Raw genomic sequence first — 24,943 nt, 5'->3', positions numbered from 1 at the left:
CTCCTTGCACTAAGCATAATACTAAGCACTGAATGACTTAGTTCTGAGTCATACGTTCTGGCCTCTACAGCTCAGGAAACACATGGACTGATTATGAGGGAGGACTAAATTCCCTATCTACAAAATGTTTTAGTAGGATATTTCTGATACATCTATTTTTCTTATTGTAGGAAAATCTGAAATTTATGGATTTTACCTGTACCTGATGTTTGCCTTTATCCTTTGAATTATTAGTACAGTGTGATGTAAGATCTATGATTTGTGTGGGTCTGCTTTGATAATTCAACCTATTGAGTTAACACTATTGTTTTTCACGACCATATCTGAGATGCCTCCTGTAATTCTTTATCACTGTACTTTGATTTACCCCAGGTTCTGGAGCCTGAGGATTATTTTAAGATGAGCAGCCCTAGCCTCTTGTTTATAAGACTCAGGATTTCTCTATGGCAAAATTTATTTAAACTCTGGATATATTTTTAATCTATTTCCATTCACTCTATACAATGGGATAGTAAACAGAGAGATATCATGAAGAATCAGTCTTTAAATCTGGAAATCACCCTTGGATTTCCTGTCTTCTAGAAATTGATCATGGCCATTGTTGCAGCTTGAATTATGTCCCCCTAAAAAATATGTGGAAGTCCTGACACTTGGGACCTAAGAATGTAACTTTCTTTGCAAATAGCATCGATGCAGACATAATTAGTCAAGATGAGGCCATACTAGCGTGGAGCGGGCCCTTAATCTAATATTATGAGAGAGAAAACACCATGTGAATGCAGGCAGAGGTTAAAGTGTCAAAGAACATTGCCGACAACTGCCAGAAGCTAGCAGGATGTTTTGGAACAGATTCTCCTTCATTGCTTCCAGAAGGAATCAATCCTGCCAACGCTTGATCTCCAGAACTGTGAGACAATAAATTTCTGTTGTTTTAAGCCATCCAAGTTTGTGGCACTTTGTTACAGCAGCCCTAGGAAACTAAAATAGGCACAATGCCCTCCCAATCTCTTCAGTCCTGAGTTGAATGTCCTTTTTCTCAGTATCTGAGCCCCTGGACTGTATCTTCTCAATGGGAGTAATTCATCCCCTTCATGGGCAATGATTGCTTAAATGGAAGAATGTGGGAGGGGCCTGAGATACTAGGATACAATTTTCTCACCTACCTTTCTGGCTAAGTCTCCGACTTCTGATTTTGCTTGAGTCAGCGTTAGCTTGGGGCATAGAATTTGGCTTGCTAACGCTTGCCTACCCCGCTACTGTAGTTGCAGCTATCTCAGACTTCAGACTGCAGGGAGAAGGAACCCTTATATCAAAACAATACTCTCTCGGGGGCCGGCCCAGTGGCCCAGTGGTGAAGATCACATGTTTTGCTTCTCGGCGGCCCTGGGTTCGCCAGTTCAGATCCCAGGTGCAGACATGGCACTGCTTGGCAAAAGCCATGCTGTGGTAGGCGTCCCACGTAGAAAGTGGAGGAAGATGGGCATGGATGTTAGCTCAAGGCCAGTCTTCCTCAGCAAAAAGAGGAGGATTGGCAGTAGTTAGCTCAGGGCTAATCTTCCTAAAAAAAAAAAAAAACAAAAAAAACCAATACTCTCTCATCTCTTTGTTTTCAGATTGAATGGATCCAGCTTAAACTTTCTCATTCTTGTTTCACCTTACTAAAGGCTCTAACATGCTGACTTTTTCGAAACAACTTTTCTCATCCGGTTTCCCTGTTTGGTACAAGACACACAGTGGACAGTTTAACCAGATTAAGTGCTTACACTTAATCAAAACTGCCAACTTCCATGACTTGCATTGAGTGCCTACACTGCCTTTCATGTGACCTCATGAGCTTGGATAGACTACATACAAAGTCTGGTCTCAGTTCAAAAGTTGGCACAACCACTCAGATATGGCTGAAGTGGCTTCCACTTTGGTTTACTCTATCGTCTTTTCAGATGCAGTTTAAGCAGGTCTCAAACAATGTCCCCTTGACCTAATTTATTGCCTTTATGATCTGCCTACTCTGTGCTGGCTCCATTCTCACATAGGATCTCTTTATGGTGGGAAGATGGTTACCATAATTTAAAACTTACATTCTCTCCCATTTTAAGTCAATGAAGTGTTAGCAAAATCATGGATCATTTTATTGGCTTTGATGTGGTCACATTCCCTTTCTGAAATGAATCTCAGCAGATGGGTCAATACTAAGCGTTGAATGACTTAGTTCTGAGTCATATGTTCTGGCCTCTACAGCTCTAGAAACACATGGAGTGATCATGAGGGAGGACTAAATCTCCAAATGGCCATTTGTAGAAGTGGAATAAATTGAAGCTAGATAGTCAAAAATGTGCAGTACAAACAATAGAAATAAAACATTTTTATTGATTAGTATTTGAAAAATATATAACACTTAAAGGAGAAAATAAAAATCACTGCACCAGAGAAAAAATTTGCATTTGTATGTCCACCAAGAGAGGAATGAATAAAGACTGCGGTATATCCATACAATGGAATACTGCTTAGTAGTAAAATGAAAAGAATTATTGATACATGCAGCAACAGGATGAATCTCAAAATAATCATTCTGTGTCTTAGCTTGGGCTCCTTTAACAAAATGCCATAGACTGGATGGCTTAAGCAACAGACATTTATTTCTGATAGTTCTGGAGGCTAAGAAGTCCAAGATCAAAGGGCCAGCAGGTGTGGTTCCAGGTAAGAACCCTGCTCCCTGGCAATGCAAATAGCTGCCTTTTTGCTGTGTCCTCATACGGTGGGGAAAGAGAGAAAACTCTGATCTCTCTTCCTCTTCCTATAAGGACACTAATCCCAGCATGGAGGCCCCACTTTCATGACTGTATCTAAACCTAATTACCTCCAAAATGTTCCACCTCCAAATACAATCACATTAGGGTTTGGGGCTTCAACATATGAATTGGGGGGGCTCACAAACATTCAGTTCATCACAGAGTGGAAGAAGCCAAAAGTATGATTCTATTATATAAAACTGTAGAAAAGGTAAACTATAGAGGCAGAAACCGTTATGACTGGTTTGGGGATAGGGCTGGAGGGGAGGAGAGGGGCTGGAGGGATTATGAAGGGCACGAGGAAATTTCAGCTGAGGCGTGATGGATATGTTCACTAGCAGGATTGTGGCGATGGTTTCACAGGTGTGCATGAGTGTCAAAACTTAAGTTATACACTTGAAATATGAGCAGTTCATTGTACGTCAATTATATCTCAATAAAGCTATTTTAAAAATTAATATTCTATGGTACATTCTTCCATCATTGTTTACATTCTTTGATATTTACTTACTTATTTACTTATCACTAAACTGAGATTGTAGGATTCTTTTGTATACATTTCTCCTAAATTTTTACTGTATTTTTTCCATTTCTTTAAATACATCTTTTAATATTATTGAACTTCTTTTTGAAGTTTATTATAAATCCAGAAAAAAGCATATATCCTGAATGAATTGTCAAAAGTTGAACATACGTGTGTAAACATCACCCAGATGAAGAAAGAGAACAATACCAGAACATCAATGCCCATCTCATGCTCCCTCCCAATAAACACCCTATTTCCTTTCCTAAGGTAACCACTATCCTTACTGGTGCCAGCACAAATGCATCTTGCTAGGTTTTGAACTTCATATAAATAGAATCATAGTAGCACCTTTTGTGTTTGGCCATTTTATCCAATATTATATTTGTGAGATCCATCCAAATTACATGTGGCAGTTCATGCATATTCATTGTATATTCAAAGCATTTCATTATATGACTATAACATAATTTAAATATCTTGTCAATTTTTCATGAATATTTTGCTGTTTTCAAGGTTGGGGCTCATACAAATAATACTGCTAAGAACATTATTGTGTCTGTCTTTTAGTGCACATGTATATGTACTTCTGTTGTCAATACACCTCAGAGTGAAATTACTGGGTCATGGATATTTCCATCACCCTAAAAAGTTCCCTTGGGCTCCTTTGCTTCTGCCCCCACCCTGTAGTTCTAGATGTGGAACTGCAGTCCGCTACAGATTAGTCTGTTCTAGGGTTTCATATAAATGAAATCATACATAACGTACTCTTTTGCGTATGACTTCTTTTGCTCAGAGATTCATCTAAGTAGTCATACATATCAGTTTTTCGTTGTTGTTATTGCTGAAAAGTATTTCATTGTTTGACTGTATCACAACTTGCTTATCCATTTACTTGCTGATGAGCACTTGGGTTGCTTCTATTTTTGTGTTACTATTATGAACATGTGCATTATGGTCAAAGAACATAGTCTTTTGGAATTTACAGAGATTTCCTTTGTGACCTGATATATATCTACTTCTGTAAATATTCCATATGTGCTAGGAAATAACACATATTCTCTGTGTCAAGTGTGAAAGTCTATACAAATTTAATAGTTGAAACATTATTTAGGTCTTTATCTGTATGTTTTTTTCTCTGCTTGATTCATTAGTTTCTCAGAGGGTTTTGTTATTTCTGATTTACCTATTTCCCTATACTATTGTTTGTTGTTGCTTGATCTATTTTTAGGTTGTATCATTAGATGACATATATTTATGATGGATCTATCTTCTTGTCCCATTGTTCCTTTTACCAGTATACATCATTCATTTTCCCCTTATGCCTTTTTTTCCCTTTTGGCCTTAAATTCTATTTTGTCATGTATTAAAACTGCTACTCCAGCTTGCTTTGGTTCATATTTACTGGTAGACTTTTTCTCATAATTTTACTGTTTAACTTTTCTATATACTTTGAAGCGTTTTTCATAGACAACATATTGTTGGACCTTGTATTTTAACTCAGTGTAATTAAATATACAATATATAAAATTTAATTATCCAAAGAACATTAAAACACTAATTCAAAAAGATATATGCACCTCTATGTTCACTGCAGCATTATTCACAAAAGCTAAGACTTGGAAGCAACCCAACTGCCCATCAACAGATGAATGGATAAAGAAGTTGAAGTATATACATACAATGGAATACTACTCAGCTATAGAAAAGATGCAGTTGTGCCATTTGCAACAACATGGATGGACCTTGAGGGTATTATGCTAAGTGAAATAAGTCATATAGAGAAAGACAAATACTGTATGACTTCATGCATACATGGAAGATGAACAAACGCATAGATAAGAACAGATTGGTGGTTACCAGAGGGAAAGCAGGGGGGAGAACAAAAGTGGTAAATGGGCGCATATGTATTGTGATGGATGGAAACCAGACTTTCAGTGGTGAACACTATGCAGTCTATACAGAAGCTGAAATGTAATGATGTACACCTGAAATTTACACAATGTTATAAACCAATGTGACCTCAATAAAACAATTTTAAAGAAATTTAATTGAATAGAACTAAAATATGAAAAATAGAACTTCGAGAGTTTGATTTTGGTTAGGTTTAACCCTTTTGCATTCCTTTCAATTATATTAGCCCTTTAGTCTAACATCTTCTTTTTGTACTGCACTTTCTTTTTATTAGCTCTGACCACATTACTACATCCCATCAGAGTGAGTTTTCTCTTCATGGATTAGAAGTCATACATTCTCTGTAGTCTTTGCTTTTAATCTAAGCCCCCAAATCATGTTTATCTACCCTATTGATGTCTTAAACTTTGCCAATGTTTTGAGTAGATAAACCATTCGCAAGATCTCATGTCCCTCTGTTCTCTCCCCTACCTCCCTTCCTTGCTCTAAGTTGGCTATTTTTGTTTTCTTTCTTTCTTTCTCTTTCTTTGTAAACTTATCATCAAGCAGACACGAAATCTGGAAGAGAGGTTGGGGGGAATGAATGCCTGTGGATGTGATGTCTAGTAGGCCACTGGATTCATGGTTCTGGAGCTTAGAGAAAATCTGGGCTGGAGATTTGAAATCATATATAGCTGAAAACACTGCTCCAAGGAGAGGAGGAGAAAAAAAGAGTGGAATAGAGAACATGAGTATTACAGGCAGAGGAAAAGAAGCCTGCAAATGACACTGTAGTTCCACTGAAGGCAATCTTATCATATAAAGAGATCATGTATTTAAAATGCATACCTATATCCACTGCCCAGGAATTAATTTTACATATATCACTATTGGGCCCACGTCCAATTCTGCTGACACTCCAGTTACTCTGATTCCACTCCCAAAGGGCAGTCACCTGGCCTGCCAGGGCCCATCAAAAACAGGACTCTGGTCAGAAGTGGCTTTGTTCAGGTTACAAAATTTTTTTGTGGCCTCTCTGAATTCTTTGCTTAGGTAGGCAGAACGGTGGAGAAACTCCATATACATCAATTAACTGCCAGTATACTGCCTGCAACTTTACAATGCAAGAGGTTCACTTGAATTAAGTGTTGAGATGGCGAACAAGATCCACCTACCATTCACACTTTAGTATGGATTAACTTAAACTACTTTCCTAATATCAGAAACTAGAGCCATGGGGAAGGAAGGAGTAAAGAAGACTGAGTTTTAACCATGAAAGTCTTTAAGAAAAGGCAAACTAGAACGGTTTGGTTTGTTCAAGGCAGAAACACGAGGTAGCAGGTTCTCATAGGCTATAAATGCTACTTGATGGGACATGTTATCCATTGGTACAGTCACAGAAATGTTATTCATGAAGAACATGAATTTGCCTGAGATCAAGTGTTAGGAGACATTTAGGCACTAATATTTCATCTTATGCTACCTCTCTGATGGCAGTGAACAGCAAAAGAGCAAGAAAGTACAATTTTAAGGTGTCAGTTTGAGTTCTCATTTATGCATTTTAATAATTTAATGTATTAATTTATAAATTTAATACTTAATATTTTATTTTAGGCTATCTATGTACCTGTTGGCTTAAATGGCTAGAACAAGCATTAATATAGATTCCTAATAATTTGTTTGCTATCATGACCATCACTGACATTATCTCTCCTAAGACATATATCAAACCATATGCACCAAATGCAAGCCTAACCCTTGTGATTACATTAATAACCTCCATTATTTCCTATGTGCCAACAACTGTCCCAAGCAATTTAAATATATTGATACATTTAATATAAATATATATATTTCCATTTGCTGAATTTATTTAAACAAACCAATTTAGAAATGAATTAAAACATCCGACATGTAAAGATACTGTCATGTTCCTAAAACAGATATTAACATCTGATAAAAGTTAATAATCGCTTGTTAGGAAAGCTGCCCATTATTAAGGCCACTCTTTAGCAAAATTAAAATCATTGTGTTTCTTTTTTTTCCCCTAGTCTGACAATGCAATACTATCAAACCACAATCAAACATAATAATGACAACACTGGATGAATAGATCAGTACGACTGGTTAAGGACATTAAACAGTTGTCATTCTTGGTGCCACATAAAAAGAATTATGCCTATCACATCAAATAAATCATGGCTTTTTTAAAAATCACAATTCACTAAGTGATGTTAATTATGGTCCTAGTCAAACATGTCTGTAAAGGCTATTTACAGTATACACAGCTAAGCATGCACTATTTATAGTTTCAAAGACACCTGCCAGTTTATTACAAGAGGATATATATCTCCTCTTATTAAATTAATGAGCAAACTATTTTCCCGTAACTTGCAGATGAAGAAACTGAGGACATATAGGTAAACAACTCCCCCTAAATTATAGTAGTAAGGGTGGTACCAGGATTTAAATCCAGGCAGATCCATTAACCAGAACTCCTAATTATTTCACTACACTGACTTCCAACTGAGTATGTGCATAAAATTCTACATTTGAGTTTAACTGTCTCATTTTCTTAATTTACTTTCTGTCACTCAGAGTTGAAAGTGTATCACTATTAGGAACTAATTTAAAACATGCCTCTCTCAGATCACTGTTAATAAAACTACCCGCCAGCTCTTCCTTCTTTGTGGGGGCAGAAATCTCTTGATAGACTTGTATTTTTCATTTTAACACTAAAAGGCAATTCAGGTTAAAGTTTTAAAAAGTAATTTAATATTGGATATTTAGAAATATGGTACACACAGACACCATAGTAATATAAAATGCATACAATTTAAAACTATTTCCTTATGAAACCTTAACATAGATGTCTGACAGCTTCCAACAGATAACATTTTGGACAAGGTCCCAGATATTTCTGAGGGTTCATTTTAAATTCCATTTAGTCATGCAGACAATTAGGAGGCTTTTAAAAAAATAAATATGACAAATATATGGATTTCTGAAGTATAAATTGACATACAAATCTATATATTTTCATAACATTTTTTCATTAAAGCATCTTTAAAGAAGCATTCTGTAATATGAAGTTGAGAGCTTAAATTAGATGTAATGAAAAAGCATGATGTTTTACTAGAATTGTGTAATTCACATATCATATATTTACATAAAAGTCAACACAAAATTGCAAACATGTTTGTTTTATCCTCCAAGTCATCAACTTCATAAAATTTTACTGGAATAATTATAAGATAAAATTCCCAATTCTGAATGTTAAGAAGCAAACACATATAGGAGCAATATGAGAAAAACGTAACTCTACCTTCTGAGAAGCTGTGAAGGAGTCACATAATTGCCCCTTGGGGATTGTCAACGCTTTCCTAGAACTCCTGGGGAGTAGATTCTTTTGTAAAACAGTGAGAACTAAACTCTCTCTTTTCACTAGCACACAAACATATGACAAGCTTTCTTTTCCAAACAACAGCTCACAACTCTCAACCATAGGTTAGTAAACTGTGCTAAAATGTCCCTACCCTCGATTCCTCCAAAAAGGCAGCTCTAAAGGTGAAAAGAAAATCCATTACCTTTTTTTCACCTGAACAGACTGGATAAAATTCCTGTTGAGTTGAAAGAGAAGAAATAATCATCTTACATATAAACAAGTTTGATGGAAATTAAGATGAAATAAATACTAGTTATCAGAATAGTATATTCTTTAACGCAACTTAAAACATCAAAACTTAATTGGGTTATATTACTAATTTACAAAGTTAACGCAGGAGAGTTAAGGACTTTCTTGAACTAATTTAGAGCAGTGGTTGCTAAGCCTGACTACAAATTAGAATCACTCAGAGCTTTAAAAAAAACTGAAGCATGGTTCCACACCTAAGAAATTCAGATTTAATTGTTATGGGGTGAGGTCCATATTCAGAGCTCTCCAGATGATTCTGATATGAAGTGAGGGTTGAGAAGAAGTGATTTGGAAAAATTATTAATTATGCAGAGTGGATTCAATTTAAATTATTAAAAATTCAAATATATGAGCACTTCCTATATGACAGGTACTGTTCTAAGTGCTAATAAGGAGAAAATTCTTTTTTCTATAAAAATCATGGGATAACATTAATGTATCTTTTATCTTTGAGTAGTTACATAACTATTAAAACATTACTCAAGGCTTTATTACAGTCTGCTGTCATGAATGATTTCTTTCTACTTTTCTGAACTATCCTCACTTGATACTATATAACAAAAAGAGACCAAACTCAGAAACTTTTTCTCAAGATATGTGGAGAGAACACAAGAATAACAGAGATTTCGTTTTTCAGTCATAATATATAAGGTATACTCAACCTTATATCTGGAGTCAAGAAGCCACCGTTTAAGAACTGAAATTAGGTATTGCTTTAAGGCTTAACATAATCTGGATCAAAATGAACTACCACTGGTGTCAGTGCTTGCTTTAAAATGCCTAAAAGAAATCTATGACAGAACCTCAGGGAACCTAGGAAGAGTGGGTCTTTAATGCAGACCATGATTCTTGTGACCTATTTATAAAACATTGCTTCAGAGGAAGTTACAGGAAATATGGTTTTGAAACACACATAATTAGAAATTAGGTATCTCAAAGGAACAGAAGTACAGTTTTTGAAATACTGCATAATTAGAAATTAGTTACTATCCCAGGATGATAGCTTGAGCTTTAACATTTTAAATTAAAACCAACTTTATTAGGTAATATAAAACTCATCTGAAACGTATTTTAACTCAAGAAAAAAAATCAGATTTAAATTAATAAATTTGATTTGTATCAACTCAAACTAACAGTTTTCAGGTTTAAATTTGCTAAAATCAATGGATTAATTTATTAATTCCATCCTAGGCTAATTATCCTTTATAGCTGGACAGCAGGCCAAAAATAATGGAATTTTGGTTAAACTGTAACATATGTACATATAGAAAATGCAGTAGCAATTTGTTTTCCACACTTGATAGAATTAAAACAGCTTTAAAATTTTTATGAAAGCTCAGTAGTCAAAATAAATATTTAATAAAAATATACACAGTAACAAGATACCACAAACTTAGTGTTTAAAAATAAACTTTGTCACATTGTTTTGCCTTCGGTTAGACAGAATTCATTTTAGTTGTTTAAGGTATCTAAGAATGACTGAGGTGTTTCTGGAAACAAAATTAAAAATCAAGTAACACTAAGGAGATAACACTAAGATGAAACATAAACTATGTTTTAACTCAAAAGTTTAAATAAAATTATAGTAATTATTGGGACTTCTCAACATGACTGTGACTCTAAGAAATAAGAATAGTTTGGGGAGTAAAAGTCAAAGATAGTCATGATTATGTGGTTCATGCTGTGAAACTCCCAGTATGTAAAAAAATGAAAATGCAGTAAATATGAGCACCATTAGAAATGTGCATGTGTATGTATATATATTTTAAAGTTTACCTGATTAAAAATTGCATTTTAGAGTGAAGTTAAGGACAAGTACACAATTACGAAAATACATTTTTAAGCTAACATGTCATATGACTTATTTTAAAATGTTTCATCTGGCATTCTTTCTAAAAAATCAACAAAAGAATACCACATGAAAGAAGCCAGTATTCTTTTGTAGTGCAAAGTCCCTTGGTTAAATAGGTTACTGAAGAAAAAAGAATGTTTTCAATAAGCGTTTTTAATCCATAGCGAGAGATTCTAACAGGTAAAGGAAAAATGAAGTCAGGTAATAAATAGGAATTCACAGGATAATCAGCACATGTTGGATTTGCCCCCAGGGGATTATCATTCAGGCCTCAGATTATTTTCAATTGACAGTAGTCAAGATTATTCAGCCAGAAGAATCTTCCTTCTATAATAAAAGATCCAAATCTGCCACCTTTAATTTTTCTGCTACATTCACCAAAACTCAGAAAACGACTGCCATATCTTATATAACACATACCCTGGGTTAAGATAGACCTTTAATGAAAATCTTATTTTGATCATACGTAGAGGCAGCTTATAAGAGACTGTTAGGTATCCTTGCTATTTTTCAAAGCTCCCAGTATAAACCACCAAATGACATAGACTGAAGTTCTTTTTTTTTTTTTGAAGGTCTTTGAAACCACTGTCACATGGTAAAGACTAAAGAGCAATGCTATTCACCGTTTAAAATACGTTCAATCTCTTCTAGTCTTTTTAAAGCTGCAACTCTTTTCTTCTCAATTTCTTTTATTTCTTTTGTTGTTTTGTGAGGGGTCTCTTTGTCTGTATTTTTTCCTAATTGTTTGTTGGATTTAGACTGACTTTTATTATCACTTGTATTTATTATCTGGGTGGGTCTGGGTTCATTTCTGATTTCTTTTACATTTTCAGTTGGAATTTTGTCTCCTTCTACACCTGAGGTTTTACCAGCTGGGAATATTGGCTGTTCTACAATATTAGATGAGGAAATTTTATCCCTGACTATATTCAAATGGCGTTGAATATATTCTTCATGTGGTGCTAATGCCAATGTTTCAACCAGGCATCTTTCAGCTTTTAATAAGTCCTTCTCCTCAAAATAAACAACACAAAGATTATGTTTTCCTTGCACATTGCTTGGATCCATCTCCAAAATCTTTTCAAAACATTTTTTTGCTCCAAGTATATCTTTCTTTTGATTCATCAGAATGTCTCCCTTTAAAATGAGACCCTTGATATGATCAGGATAGTATCTAAGTAACTCTTCCAAAATTGGCAAAGCCATTAATTCCTTTGCAGTCTGAGAATATAGGAGAGCCAGATTAAACAAAGCACTTCTGAAGTCAGCTTGTAACTTTATGGCTTTCTTCATCCACATCTCTGCTTCACTGTCCTTTTTGTCATCCATGGCAAGCATTCCCAGATTGAAATAGCCATTAGCGTCTTGTGGCTCTTCATTTATATAGCTCAGAAGTCGTTTTCTAGCTTCAGGTCTGAGTTTAACCTCACCTAAGAATAATTTTTTTAAGAAGAAAAAAACTATATTGTTAGCAAGTGAATTAAGTCTGAGGGAAAAAGCCACTTTCAAGTATTTATTGAGTTAGATTACAAAAAGACAGCATCAAAACAACTAACTGCTGTACCTAAATCAAAAAGCAGAGAGTGAAAACCTTGAAGTCTTCATAGGAAAGACAGTGTGTTTGAAACATGGAAATGATAGCTTATTTCCTTTCCTTTAAAGCAGTAAGAGCATCTCAAAAACCAAAGTGGGTGAAATATCTCTTTATAGTTTAGACACTAGCTGGCAGTAGCAGAGGAAGAACAGAGAAGTAACGGGAAGAGGTACTAGATTTGCCCACAAAGACATGTATTCAATGTTGACTCTGTTAACGCTATGACTTATGCACCGAACAAGTTATTTAACTGCCTGGGTTAACTTATTGAATTGTCTAAGAACTATATGAGCCATATGTAAAAATGCTCCGCAAACAGTAACTATTACTGAGTAAACAAAATGTTTCAGCCTTACTAAATCAGAGATTTTTGTATGTTACTTCAAATTTTTTAGGATGTTTCAAAGGTAAAAATATACCATTAAATATAAAACATAAATATAAATTAGGATTTAGGAAACATATATTAAGATAATTTCTACGGTAAATAAAACAAAAAAAATTCAAGTTCTACATCTACAAACCTTAGGGTGCAATCTTGTGTTGGATAACAGGCATCTTTCATGATTACTAAGGTTAGCTAACTTTACAACCGTACTATTAGCTTTTCTCCAAACTCACGTTTTTTTCGAATACCAGGCATACAGTTCTCCCTCTATTCTTTTATTTGACAATACAGTGAATAAAGAAAATTTGAAAATAAATCAGTAGGCTTAAGTTCTTGTCTTGGACTAGTTACTAAACTAGCCATATGAAGTTGGGGTAGGTATTAGGCCTACGTGATCCTCACTCTCTAATCTACTAAATAGAAGATTGGCAAAAATAGACTCAAAGGTCCTTTTTAGCTCTAAAATAATATGATTTTATGATTTTTTCATTTTTTGCAAAGTTTTAAAAAAGTATCTAAGAATTAACCAAAAAAGTGTAAATATACAGACTTTTCTGAACATAAAAATTAAGATTATAAATGATATATACAGCTTTCTGAAGTAGTACTGAAAGTCTTACATATCAAAGATCCTGATTTATTGTGATTAATAATTTAGTTCTGCTAAATTATAGAAAATACCAGATATAACAATAATATCTGAGAAAACAGTAAGACTGGATATAAAATGATATCAAAAGTATTCGGTCTTATAAACCAAGAGAAAATAGGACACTATTTTTTTCTAGAACATATAATGCTCTTGGCTCCCTAGAAAAAAATAGGTAAAAAACTTTTACAAGTTCAGATTACTTGGATGGTGTATGTACATAAGAGATTATATTTCCATGCATAAAATGACAGAGTAGATTAATAAGGCATAGCTTAATAGACTGCCTAAAAAGTCTTAACACATACCAGAAGAACTAACAATTAGTACTGTCATATATGTTAGTGCACATTATGTGAAAAGTTTACTTCAAGTATTTTAAATATTCTTATAAATCATTTATGCACAGTTTTGACAAACTATCCATTCATAAAACATTTGCTATGGGTAATGTAAGTTAAGCTTTTATTATATTTCAAACTATAATATGTTTAAATATAGAAATATTTTGAAAAAACATACCTGATTCTTGCATTAATATAGCAGAATTGAATAATGCTAACTTATGCTTTGGATTTAGTTCTAAAGCACGATTAAAGTTTTTTAGGGCTTCAGTTGGTTCTTTCAGTTCAATATGAACAATTGCCAAGTTGTACCAAAGATCTGCATTATTTCTGTCCAGCTCTAGTGCTTTAAGATATGCTTCTTTTGCCTTCAGAGGTTTATTCATTTTTAAAAGCAATTCTCCTCTGTGGAAAAAATCAAACACAAGCTTTACTTCAAACATTACACGTCAGTTTGTAGATACTATTTTCCACAAGTTTTAAGCTTTTCCACATATTCATAGCTTTCCTTTTTCCTTTTAACTTAGGCTCTTACAGTTGTCTTTCAAAAATAACTATCTGAAACTGTCCTCAAACCTGACCTCATTAGCTTAAGTAAATTCGGCCTGAATATGTTTTTAAATATTATTAAAGAACGAAAAAGTATGCCTGACTTTAGAGAGTAAGATGTGGGAGGTACCCAAGAAAGGGGGACAGAGAAAATAGATTTGAATATATCTTGCAAGAAAGCAGACTAGACCACATCAGAAAAACGACAGCAGCCAGAGTGGGAGACCAATTTGTCAGCAGACGAAGTTGCAGCCTTTGTGATAGGGAAATTTTACCATGCAAATCTATGTTAGAAGTCTCACCATACAAAAAGGAGGACATTTGAAACTTTTAACCCCTTCTTACATTAATTTAGTCTTCTTCAACATATCCTTATAAAATGACCATTCATAAAAGAAAAGAAAAAAAAAACTAAAAGAGCTGACTGGGTAGGGAAGGTGCTGGTGCCACCTGCAGACACCTTTGAGGAATACATCTGGAACTGAGGACTACAGTTGAAAACCATTTTACAAATCTTTCTAAGATGGTTCTATTTTCTGTTACAGAGCTTCAAAAAGTCATTTTGCCTAAGTACATATGTGCAAATCAATTTAAGTGGTGATATGAGAGTAACTTTTACTATGATGCTATTCTTTCCTAAAGTATCAGCACAGGAATGAAATCAAATGAACTATTAATATTCTCAATTAAGTAACTGCCAGAATGAGTGTTTGTCCAAAATGCTATTTTTTAATGCAGAGATTGTTGAATAATTCTTTATATACTAAGATGATAGGTTTTATTTACAGATGCAACCCCAGTGAACTTAGTGAATTTCAACAAGTACTGGATAAAGCTGAATAAGTACAGCCTCCAACTTATAAACAGATTTTATCTCAAAAACTTACTAAATTCTGCATGATTTTCCCCATAGAAACAGTCACAAATTATGATTAGGTTTCTGGGTCAGACTACAAAACATAGTTTACTATACAATCTTCCTCAAGTATAATAAAAACGACAACACTTATATGGGAAAAAGTATCAAGTCCTAATGCGTGATACCAAAATTGTTTTTTATGGACAACTAAAAAGTTTCTTTGTGGTAAAGGCATCAATAACCAGTCAATTCTCAGTATTTATTTAAGAAAGCTCTTGAAAATTGGAAATTAAAGGTAATTATTATAAAATGTAAGTCCCAAGGGTTTTAAATAAAAATGAACTTGGTATTGAGAAGCAAATGAAACTAAGCAGCTTCTTCTACCCTTTCATCTAAAACTTAAGTTTGCCATTATAGGTTATAGACTCTCTTATCAATTTCAAATCAAATCAGTTAAATTTGTTAGTCTAAAACAGGCTCTATTTCTATGCTCTTGGTTGCCAACTAAGATTGCTAAAAGAAAAAAAAACCAATTTAGACAAAAAGTCAAAATGTACATGCAAATGCAGCTTCCATCTTCTAGAGCGACAGCGTAAAGCAGACTACAGCACCTGCTAATGTAAGCCTGCTTGAAGTCGGGCCTCATGCTTATCGCTTGTCGGTACAGCTGATCTGCTTCTTCCAGTCGGGACTCATTTGCTCGGATCAGGTTGGCCAGATTGATATAAACATTTAGGTGGTTAGGGGCAATTCTGGCTGCATATTTTTTACCAGGGATAATCTGTTCAGAAGGAAAGGCATTTTCATAATTTGACATTGCAGTATCAAATAAAAATCAAAAGTATTTCTATTGGCTTATTTCACACAGAACATAAAAAGATTATCCTACCAGTTCTACTGCTATATTAAAATAGATCACAAAAATGTGAAAACATCAGTATTCATGAAACATAAATAAAATATTTTGTGGCACTTAAGGATATATTTCTTCATTCATGCCAGCTCAGCAAAATATTATTAGCTTTTTATTTATATGTATAATTTTGTGAAGTCACATAAATCACAACTTTTAGAGGCTTACTATGTCTTACATAGTCTCTTACTATGTTTGTGTCAGACCAGGAATAGAACTTAGTTCTCCTTTCTCTCAGTCTAGTGAATTTTTTACACCATGTCAGCTTTCATGTTGTCAGCAAAATATTTCCTGGTTGTGACAAAGGGAAATTAATTTTATTTCAGAGTTACAGTAAAACCTCACTTATCTGGTGGAGTTAGGAAACAAAACTCTCTGATTATTCAGATTAAGTAAAGGTTATTATATGTAATACATATGTACACAAATTTTCAATGAACATAATAAATTGTATCCAGTAAGAATCTACACTGAACAGAATTTAACTTTAGAATTTTAGGACTGAAATAATTCTTAAGATACCATGTGGTCCAACTCTGTTTTTAAAACATTTACCAAACTATGCATTCAATCATTTTAATATTACTATTATTATTACCATAGTATTAATATATACTCCAGTTGAGAAAACTGTAGCCCAGGGCAAACTATCTTTTCTGATGACACACAGCTGGTTGAGGGGAGGATCCGATTTGCCAGCTTTGACACTGTATTGTGATAGCCAATGAATCCTGTACTCGTGTCATTATAACACTGATGGGCACAACACAGCAACAGAGGTATCCATTCATTTTATCGCTTTGTTTTAGTCATTTACTTTTTGATAGGAATGATGTTGAATTTAGTGCTTAACATAAATAAAATTCTCTTCAGTCATTTAATTCATCAGTAACTTATAATCAAGAATATCAAAAATTCCGAACTTTATGGATTTAGTTTTCATAAATAGACTAAAATTTTTTTAAAAAATTAAGTAGCTGGAAAAGTAAATGTACTACTTTATAAAACTTGCAGTAAAAGATGGTTCATTGGACACCTTACTTTTATATCAATAAATTGAAAAAAGAAAGATTTTCTCTTTAGATAATTCTATTCAATATGGACATCTAGTAGACACGACACAATAGATATAAACTATGACCACTTACTTGAGGCATCAGGGACTTCGCCATCATGTAAGATTCTTCAGCTTCTTTGGTTCTATTTAAATTTTTATAAGTTCTTCCTACATTCATGTGGGCACCAATATCATCTAAAAGTTTAAAAGAATCATCTGTTGGCAAATATACTAAATAGTATTCAATGCAAACTACTAAGAAGACATGTTTCTAGCAACAAACACACTAGGCAAAAAATGCAAAAGCAGGCAATAGGTCCTGCTTCCTCCTTAAAGCTCTTCTAACACAACTTCATATAGCTTAGGATCAATGCTACACTAGAAAATTATTAAATAAAGTACGGTAAGGACAGAAAATATACATACGACATGAAAAAACTATTTGAATGGATCCTTGAAGAGTTAAGACATGAGAGGGGGAAAATAGAAGTAAAGAAAAATTTACATCATTTCCCTTCACTATATTTTACTATACTATACTAAGGCTTATTTCCATTTTCTTAATCACATAACTTTGGAATTCACTCAAAAACTGTGACTCAACTCTAAAAGTGAAAAGGATCATCATGATTCCTAGAATTATTTCAAGTATATAACTAACAAATATGCACCCATGGCTGAATAGGGGTAGAGACTGAAAAAACTCTGTGATTTTGTTTTCAAAAATTTTTGTGAATGTGGTTGGAAAGCACATACAATGGAATATCTGGATTCTATAGCTATTACTTAAGATACAGCAGCCCATCTCTCTTAAATGATGATAAATTCCTATACAATTTATTTAAAACTTTTAAAAAGATTGTTTAATATTAGAATGTCAGGAACTTTTGTCTCATTTTCTAATATGGAAAACCCAATCCTCAGCAAATGTATTCAGGGATAGAAAAATATGTAATTTAAATAAGAAAAATCCTAGGGTTCATTGCACACTAGTTTTAAGACACATTTCCCAGTATATATTTCAAAAAAGTAGAACAAAGATAGAAGGGAGAAGATCTTAAATCAGACAAATTTTACTCAACATGAATCTCTAACAGACATGACAAGGTTTCAAATTATGATTACTACTTGCCTGTGAAACCGATGATTTTGCAATTGTGGAATAGTTCTCTGCCTGCAACTCCCAGGACACATAGGGGCCAAGCATATATATTTTAGGCATTCCCCTAGGAGGAGAGTAACAGTCCTAAGATCTTGCTACATTATGTTTCAGGCTGGCAATTGTGTGCACTGAACAAAAACTGTCAGATGCAGTACAGGTTTGGTTAGAGAACTAGGGGACAAGGTTGGAGGAAAGGGGTTAATGTCTTGTTTTTAGATGTATTGCTGAGTGTCATGGGGTCACAGGTGCGGGTCAAGCGAAAAAAAAAAAAAGCTTATGCTAACCATTCCCAATCTTGGCTGCAAATCAGCGTACCTATGTAGCTTTTAAAAATTCAGATTCCTTCGCACCATCCAGCTCTATCACAACAGAATCTTCAGGAATAGGATCTGCACAAATGTTTTTAAAGAGTTTCAAAGGCAATTTTGATGTAGAGCCAAGGCTGAAATTCACTGCATTACCAAGTACATATAAAAAGAGTAGGCAGTCTTTGTTCTTATATAGCTCCTTTTTTTTTTTAAGATCAGATAAATCTATACCATTTACTATAGAGATCAGAAAGTTATTTAGGAAAAACTAAGGATATATAGAATCTGAAAAAATTAATTATACAATAAGAATCTAAGGAAAGAACAAATAAACTGACAGTTTAGATAAATAGAAGTGTAATTATGTCTACTAACTATTTTAAAATGTTACTGAAATCAGCCCCAACCAACCTTAGAAAAGAAAGAGGTGATCTATTTGTTTGCAAGGTGAAGCAAATTACTACCCACTGCAATCAGATTCTTAGAATTATGGCAGGGAGATACTCTCAGCAATGAAGACTTTAGACACTAGAGTAAAGCAGCCCTACTTTCTCAAAGAACAAAGACAGCAATTACATAGCCTTCAGCATCAAAAAGACTACATAACACAGCTAATAAAATGAAAGACATAATTTGTAAGCAATTTCTTTTTACCTTACAAAGCTTTAAGATTCCTGAGGAGGAAATAGCATTATTGGTAAGGTAAATTTAAATTTGAAAAAGAAGGTAAGAAAAGCAGGCAAGATGTAAAAATCAATGACATTTAAATGACTAAAAAGCTATAGAATTTCAAAGAAAAATCTTGCTACTATAAGTGGACTACCCATACCAACAGCAGCACGAATCAGGCAGTTCATCTGTGACTCAACGTACATGAGCCCTGGCAAGCAGCAGGCAACCCTGTGCTGAATAGCTCTTCAGCTACCGACAGTGAGTTAAGCATTACCACACTGACGGCCCCAGGCATCTATGTTGCTTTCCAGTATTTCTTGTCCACAAAACTGTCCGTCAATTCATTTAAAAAGATAAATTTATAAACATCTGGAAACTCTTAAAAACTCTTTAAAAATCACTTTCAGAGGCCGGCCTAGTGGCATAGTGGTTAAATTTGTGCGCTCCGTTTCGGTGGCCCTGGGTTTGCGGGTTCACATGCTGGGTGCAAACCTACACACCGCTCATCGAGCCAAGCTGTGGTGGTGGCGTACCAGATACAAAATAGAGGAAGACTGGCACAGATGTTAGCTCAGGGACAATCTTCCTCACTGATGAGGATTTTAGGCTGGTTACTTTTAAAACTGCACATGAGAAGCAGGCTCCGAGGACTGGAATTTACTTGCTCTTTGAGAGATATTTGCATTTGTGAAGGAAGGGGGGATGACCCTGTAGGGACCTGAAATTGGCCACCCAGGATATGTCTCTTTGGCATCGGGATTGTCTGGGGCTGATTGCTTTCGATAAACTGGGACAGGGAGGGAGGCTCTGGGGAATGGAACTTGCCCTTGTTGGGACACATTTACATTTGTAAGGTAAATCTCTGTCTGTAAAAGGTGCCTCCCTCTCTGTACCAGGAAGAAGAGGAGAGATAACCTTGTCCCTAGAAACTCTTAATGGGGAAGGCAAGAACTTAAGTTGGTTGCTGTCTGGCAATCTCATGTAACTGATTTAGGGTGGTGGCTTCTGACCTTTACTTAATCTGATTTGATTCTTGTCTAAAAGTCCTGGGATCACCCAATGACCAGACCCTACCTGCACTGATACCATTTTAACTTTTTTACATATTCTTTCCTTTGTCTTGTAAAGAAATGACTCACATACCCATGCCTTATAAAATTAGCCCTAACCTTCAACTCGGGGCAGCAGCAGTGGCTCCTCCTGCCCGTGGGCCCTGTCCCCACGCAGCAGCAGCAGCTCTGACTGCCCATGGGCCCTGTCCCCATGCTATTCCACACTATTCTCTAAATAAAAGAGCACTACTGCCAGATCTTGAGAGTCCAAGAAATCTTTCTTTCGACTCCTTGGCTCACTGACCCCACATTACTCACCAAAAAAAAAAATACATAATTTCCATCTTGACAGAATCAAAGTTGAAGTACAGGTCCATGATCCATTTCTGACAACAAGAGTTTCAAAGATTCGGAGAATTCCGGTGTTCCTTGAGAAAAACTACCCTCGTATTGTAAAGGTGTTTATGGAAACTGTAATTCCCTTTGCAAAAATTTTATCTTGGTGAATTGGGATCTTTGTTAAACACTTGTAACCACAAAGACAAAAAAATCGCAGTCGTTGAACATGACATACATGTCGCCTGGTCAAGGACCACTGTATAGCTAGCTTATGTTCTTATTCTGGCTAAGCAAGAAAAGCTTCACACTGAAGTTTTTGTTTTTAAATAACTTTAAAACGTTACGAATCCCTACTCCAAGTGATGCTAGCCTGTTCCAGGGTTTTAAATACCACTTACATGCTTGTTCCAAATTGTTATCTCTAGTCCTGACTATTCCCCTTTATCTCCAGACTTATACATCTATGCCCATCTCCATCTGTATAACTAAAGGGACAAAAAACGACTCTTGATTTCCCTCCTTACATGTTAACTCATCTGTTAAATCTAAGAATAACGAACGTAGCTAAAAAACAAGGAATAAGCCAAGAAGCCTGTGAATGCCAAATTCAATGTTTCTAAGTTTATGTACTTTTCCATAGTAAATTGTAATAAACTAATTTATTTGTTTTCCTAGCCCATGGCTTATTAGGAACAGCAATTTTGAGAGTAGGTAGAGAAATCATACTAAAGGACATAGGTTCAGCAAGGACAGTACCTCAAAAACAGCAAAAAGTGACAACTGACAATGAAGGGAAAAACTACTCTAAAACTGAGTGCCTATACCTGGCAACATCCTGTCATATGCACACTATTCACTAGACAAAACTAAACATGCACATACACACCCACCCACACCGTTCAATTTACTCTTAACAACAATGTAATGAGAAAAGAAATTACTGTCCCCATTTAGAAATGAGAAAGATAAGGCTGAAGGGGCCTAAATAATGTATTCTAAGTCTCAAAGTCCCTGTGCATCTGATATCAAAGATGACTTTGATTCTCTAAAAACTCCTAGAACAAATCTAAAAGACTTTAGAAAGAAATGAATTAAAACTACCAAAGTTAGTGACCGCTGACTGTGTGTAAGACTGTGCTAGATGATGCAGGGAGTACAAAGATAAATCAGATGTTCATGCTGCCTCTAGGGAGCTCCTCAGTTTAAATAAATAAATATTTTTAATAAATAAACATTTAAATAAATACAATACTTAATACAAACTTACAAATACCATAGGAAAGATTAGAAGAAGTCGTAAGAGGTTTTAAACATGAGAAATATTTGCTTCTAACTGGAAAAGACAGGAGGGTTTTTAGAAGAGAAGCCATGTGAGATGGGTTGTAAAAGATGGGTAGGCTATGATAAAAGGTGGATGAAAGGAAGGAAGAGAGAAGTTCTAGACTCAAGGAAGAACATGAGCCAAGGCAAAGAGGTGAGAAAGCCCAGGACACATACCCTATATTTCAAAAAAAACTAAACTATGTGAAGAGCCAGGGGAGATAAAATTGGAAGCTAGACCATGAGTTATATTTCTACAACTTTCTCTTCACCTTTCTCTAATTGAAATTTGGCTTTGCCTTGGGGACACCGTTTACACCATAGTTCTTCCAAGTGGTGAGTGTGTTCTTTCTCTCATCCTTTGCAACACTGGGCCTGGAGGAAGAGTCGGTGTCCTCCTTGATCCTTACCACTTCCAGACCATTCTCACTCCTTAAAATCATTCCATATTTCAGGTCATCAAACTCTACTATCCACTATCCCTCCTTGTTGCAGTCACCAGTCTCTAGGTCATAGCTCCTGGCTCCTTGTCGTTTTCTTCAATATTACAGTTGTCAAAATTCTTGGTGATTTCAAAATCTACATAGCTGAATCTTCTAACACTTGGCTCTGATGTCCTTTCTTCCAGTGATTTTCACCTCTGTACTCCTTTAACTATGGCCAATGGCCCCAGTCATAGCTAACAGAAAAACAGGGGCAATCTCCACCACTTCCCACCCCTCTGAGGATATTTAGAAATGTATGGAGGGGGTATATTTGGGTCATCATTCTGAATGAAAGGTAATGTTGGCATTTAGCAGGTGGGGACCACATTTGGTACATATCCTGAAATACAATTCTGCACACTTGAAATGCCAATAGCATTCCTATTGAAAAATACTAATGCTCTAGCTAGATCCTACTCAGACACAAACAATTCTTTAAATCTATAAACTACTGATCCCTATTGCCTTTCCTCCATCTCTCACGCTCCCTCACATCCCTTCTTTACCAGCTTAGATTGTGCATCCCAGTATTATAATCACTACCTTACCCCTTTCTTGTTTAGCAATGGACATCTGACAAAATCCTAACTCTGTTTAACTGAATTCTCCATGCCTGTACCATTGGAGCTGTAAAGCAGCTGGAGAAAATATATAATCACATCAACTGGTTTAATTTTAGACTAAGTATTCCTAACCTTCACTAGGGTGTTAGAACTACTTGGCAATCACACCACATTTTGTAGTCTATATACTTTCCTAGATCTTTGTTTCTCAACATGTGATCAATGGGCTAAGAGTCACCTGAGAACTTACTAGAAATGCAGAACTTCAGGCCCTTCTCTAAATCTCTACACATCAAAACACGTGCCAAAACAAGATCTCCAGGTGATTCTTAGGCACATTAAACTTTGTGAAGCACTGTCCTAGATGACTACCTCAGACCCTGTTCTTAGATCTGCAGCACTTCCTCCCCCTTCCTCACTCTCTACTGATGATTTCGCTTTCTAATTTGCTGAGAAAACAGAAGCAAACAAAGGACAACTTCCAGAAGCTTCCTTCATGTCATCTATTCACCTGCCTATATCCATGTCCATATACTCTGCCTTCACTGTTACCAGAGGTTAACTATCAGTTCTACGACTGCATGAAGTCCTCACCTTACGCACCAGATCCTATTTATCTTTTCTCATCTATTCAAGGACACTGATCCAGTAGTCATCCCCTAACCCTGAATTATTACTTTCCCCAGCTTCAATGGATTAGCCGCACAAATGCTTTGTTTCTCCCACCTTAAAACAAAACCCAAAAAACTCCCTATCATTCTACTACCCTCTCTTGATCCCATACCCAGCATTGCCACCATTCCTTATCAATACCCTTTAAAAGAGTTTTTAATATCAATTGTCTCCAATTATTCTTCCCCTTCTCTCCCAAATTTACTATCAGGCTTTTGCATTTATCACTCTACCAAAATTGTTCATCAGTGCTACCCAATAACTCTATTACGTTTTAAAAAACTCCTTAAATGTCTGATATAAATAGATCTAACATATAATCCAATTCAAAATAAGCCAGCATCAAACATTGTAGTATTGAAGTCACTTGGAATAAAGCTTGACAATAAACTCTACCTTATTTTCCCCAAATATAATCAAGGTTTTAAAAAGAAAATCAACTATTCAAATAGTTTTATTAATTAATAGTGCTTACCTGGCTGAACATGGGTAGCCTGCAGGAAGTATTTCAAAGCTCTCTCAAAGTTCTTTTCATTTTCCAGAGCATGACCCACATTATTCCATAATTTGGCATTATTTTTATTTACCTTAAATACACAAATACAGATAGAAATCAATTATAATTAAAAAAATACAATTCCAATTAATTCATATATTTGTTTGGTATACTATTAGGAATGGAGTGTCTCCATGAATGGATGAATGTCATCAGAAGGTACAACTTCCAGTTATAAGATAAATAAGTTCTGGGATGTAACGTACAGCATGGTGATTATAGTTAACAATACTGTATTGTATATTTGAAAGTTGCTAAGAGAGTAGCTGTTAAAAGTTCTCATCACAAGGAAAAAAGAAATTGTAACTACGTGATGTGATGGAGGTCAACTAAACTTGTGGTAATCATTTCCTAATATATATCAAATCATTATCTTGTACACTTTAAACTAATACAAGGTTATATGTCAATTCTGTCTCAATAAAACTGGAAAAAAACCATTCAGATTTTCTCCCAGAAAAAAGTATACATACATGACTCCAATTAACACGGATATTTCTTTGGTATATTATTAGGTATGGAGTGTTCCACGGAGATGTCCCTTGAGATGAGGAAGCAGACAAATGAACACCACTTCACCAAATGTACTCTCCTTTCTTTCAACACCAGCACACTAAAACCACAGCAGCCTGATTTCCTTTACTTTCTATATTAGAATTTTACTAAAAATTTTATTTGATCAAAGCATAGTGCTGTTTGAAAACTCCTGC

The 24,943-nt window shown here is 35.0% G+C and overlaps 1 protein-coding gene across 5 annotated transcripts in view; it reads right to left on the bottom strand.

Annotated features, from left to right (window-relative positions):
- Window positions 1-7,957: 7,957 nt before the first annotated feature.
- TMTC3 (transmembrane O-mannosyltransferase targeting cadherins 3) overlaps window positions 7,958-24,943 on the bottom strand; it is a 55,370-nt gene continuing 38,384 nt past the window's right edge. For 2 of the 5 annotated variants that reach the window (XM_070254128.1, XM_070254129.1), the window contains exons 10-15: window positions 24,153-24,264; window positions 17,196-17,299; window positions 15,692-15,915; window positions 13,905-14,131; window positions 11,375-12,181; window positions 7,958-8,825 (exon numbers count right to left, since the gene is read on the bottom strand). In XM_070254128.1, coding sequence (XP_070110229.1) covers window positions 8,800-8,825; window positions 11,375-12,181; window positions 13,905-14,131; window positions 15,692-15,915; window positions 17,196-17,299; window positions 24,153-24,264 — 1,500 coding nt within the window. In that variant the 3' untranslated portion in view covers window positions 7,958-8,799. Of the gene's footprint in view, window positions 8,826-9,424; window positions 12,182-13,904; window positions 14,132-15,691; window positions 15,916-17,195; window positions 17,300-24,152; window positions 24,265-24,943 lie in introns of those variants that run through there. The other 3 variants (XM_070254130.1, XM_070254131.1, XM_001915050.6) reach the window with 2 other exon arrangements.

This window comes from Equus caballus, chromosome 28, assembly GCF_041296265.1.
Source record: "Equus caballus isolate H_3958 breed thoroughbred chromosome 28, TB-T2T, whole genome shotgun sequence".
NCBI classification, from domain to species: Eukaryota; Metazoa; Chordata; class Mammalia; order Perissodactyla; family Equidae; genus Equus; species Equus caballus.
Note: the sequence above shows the minus strand (reverse complement) of the source record. Positions and strands in the feature narration are given on the sequence as shown.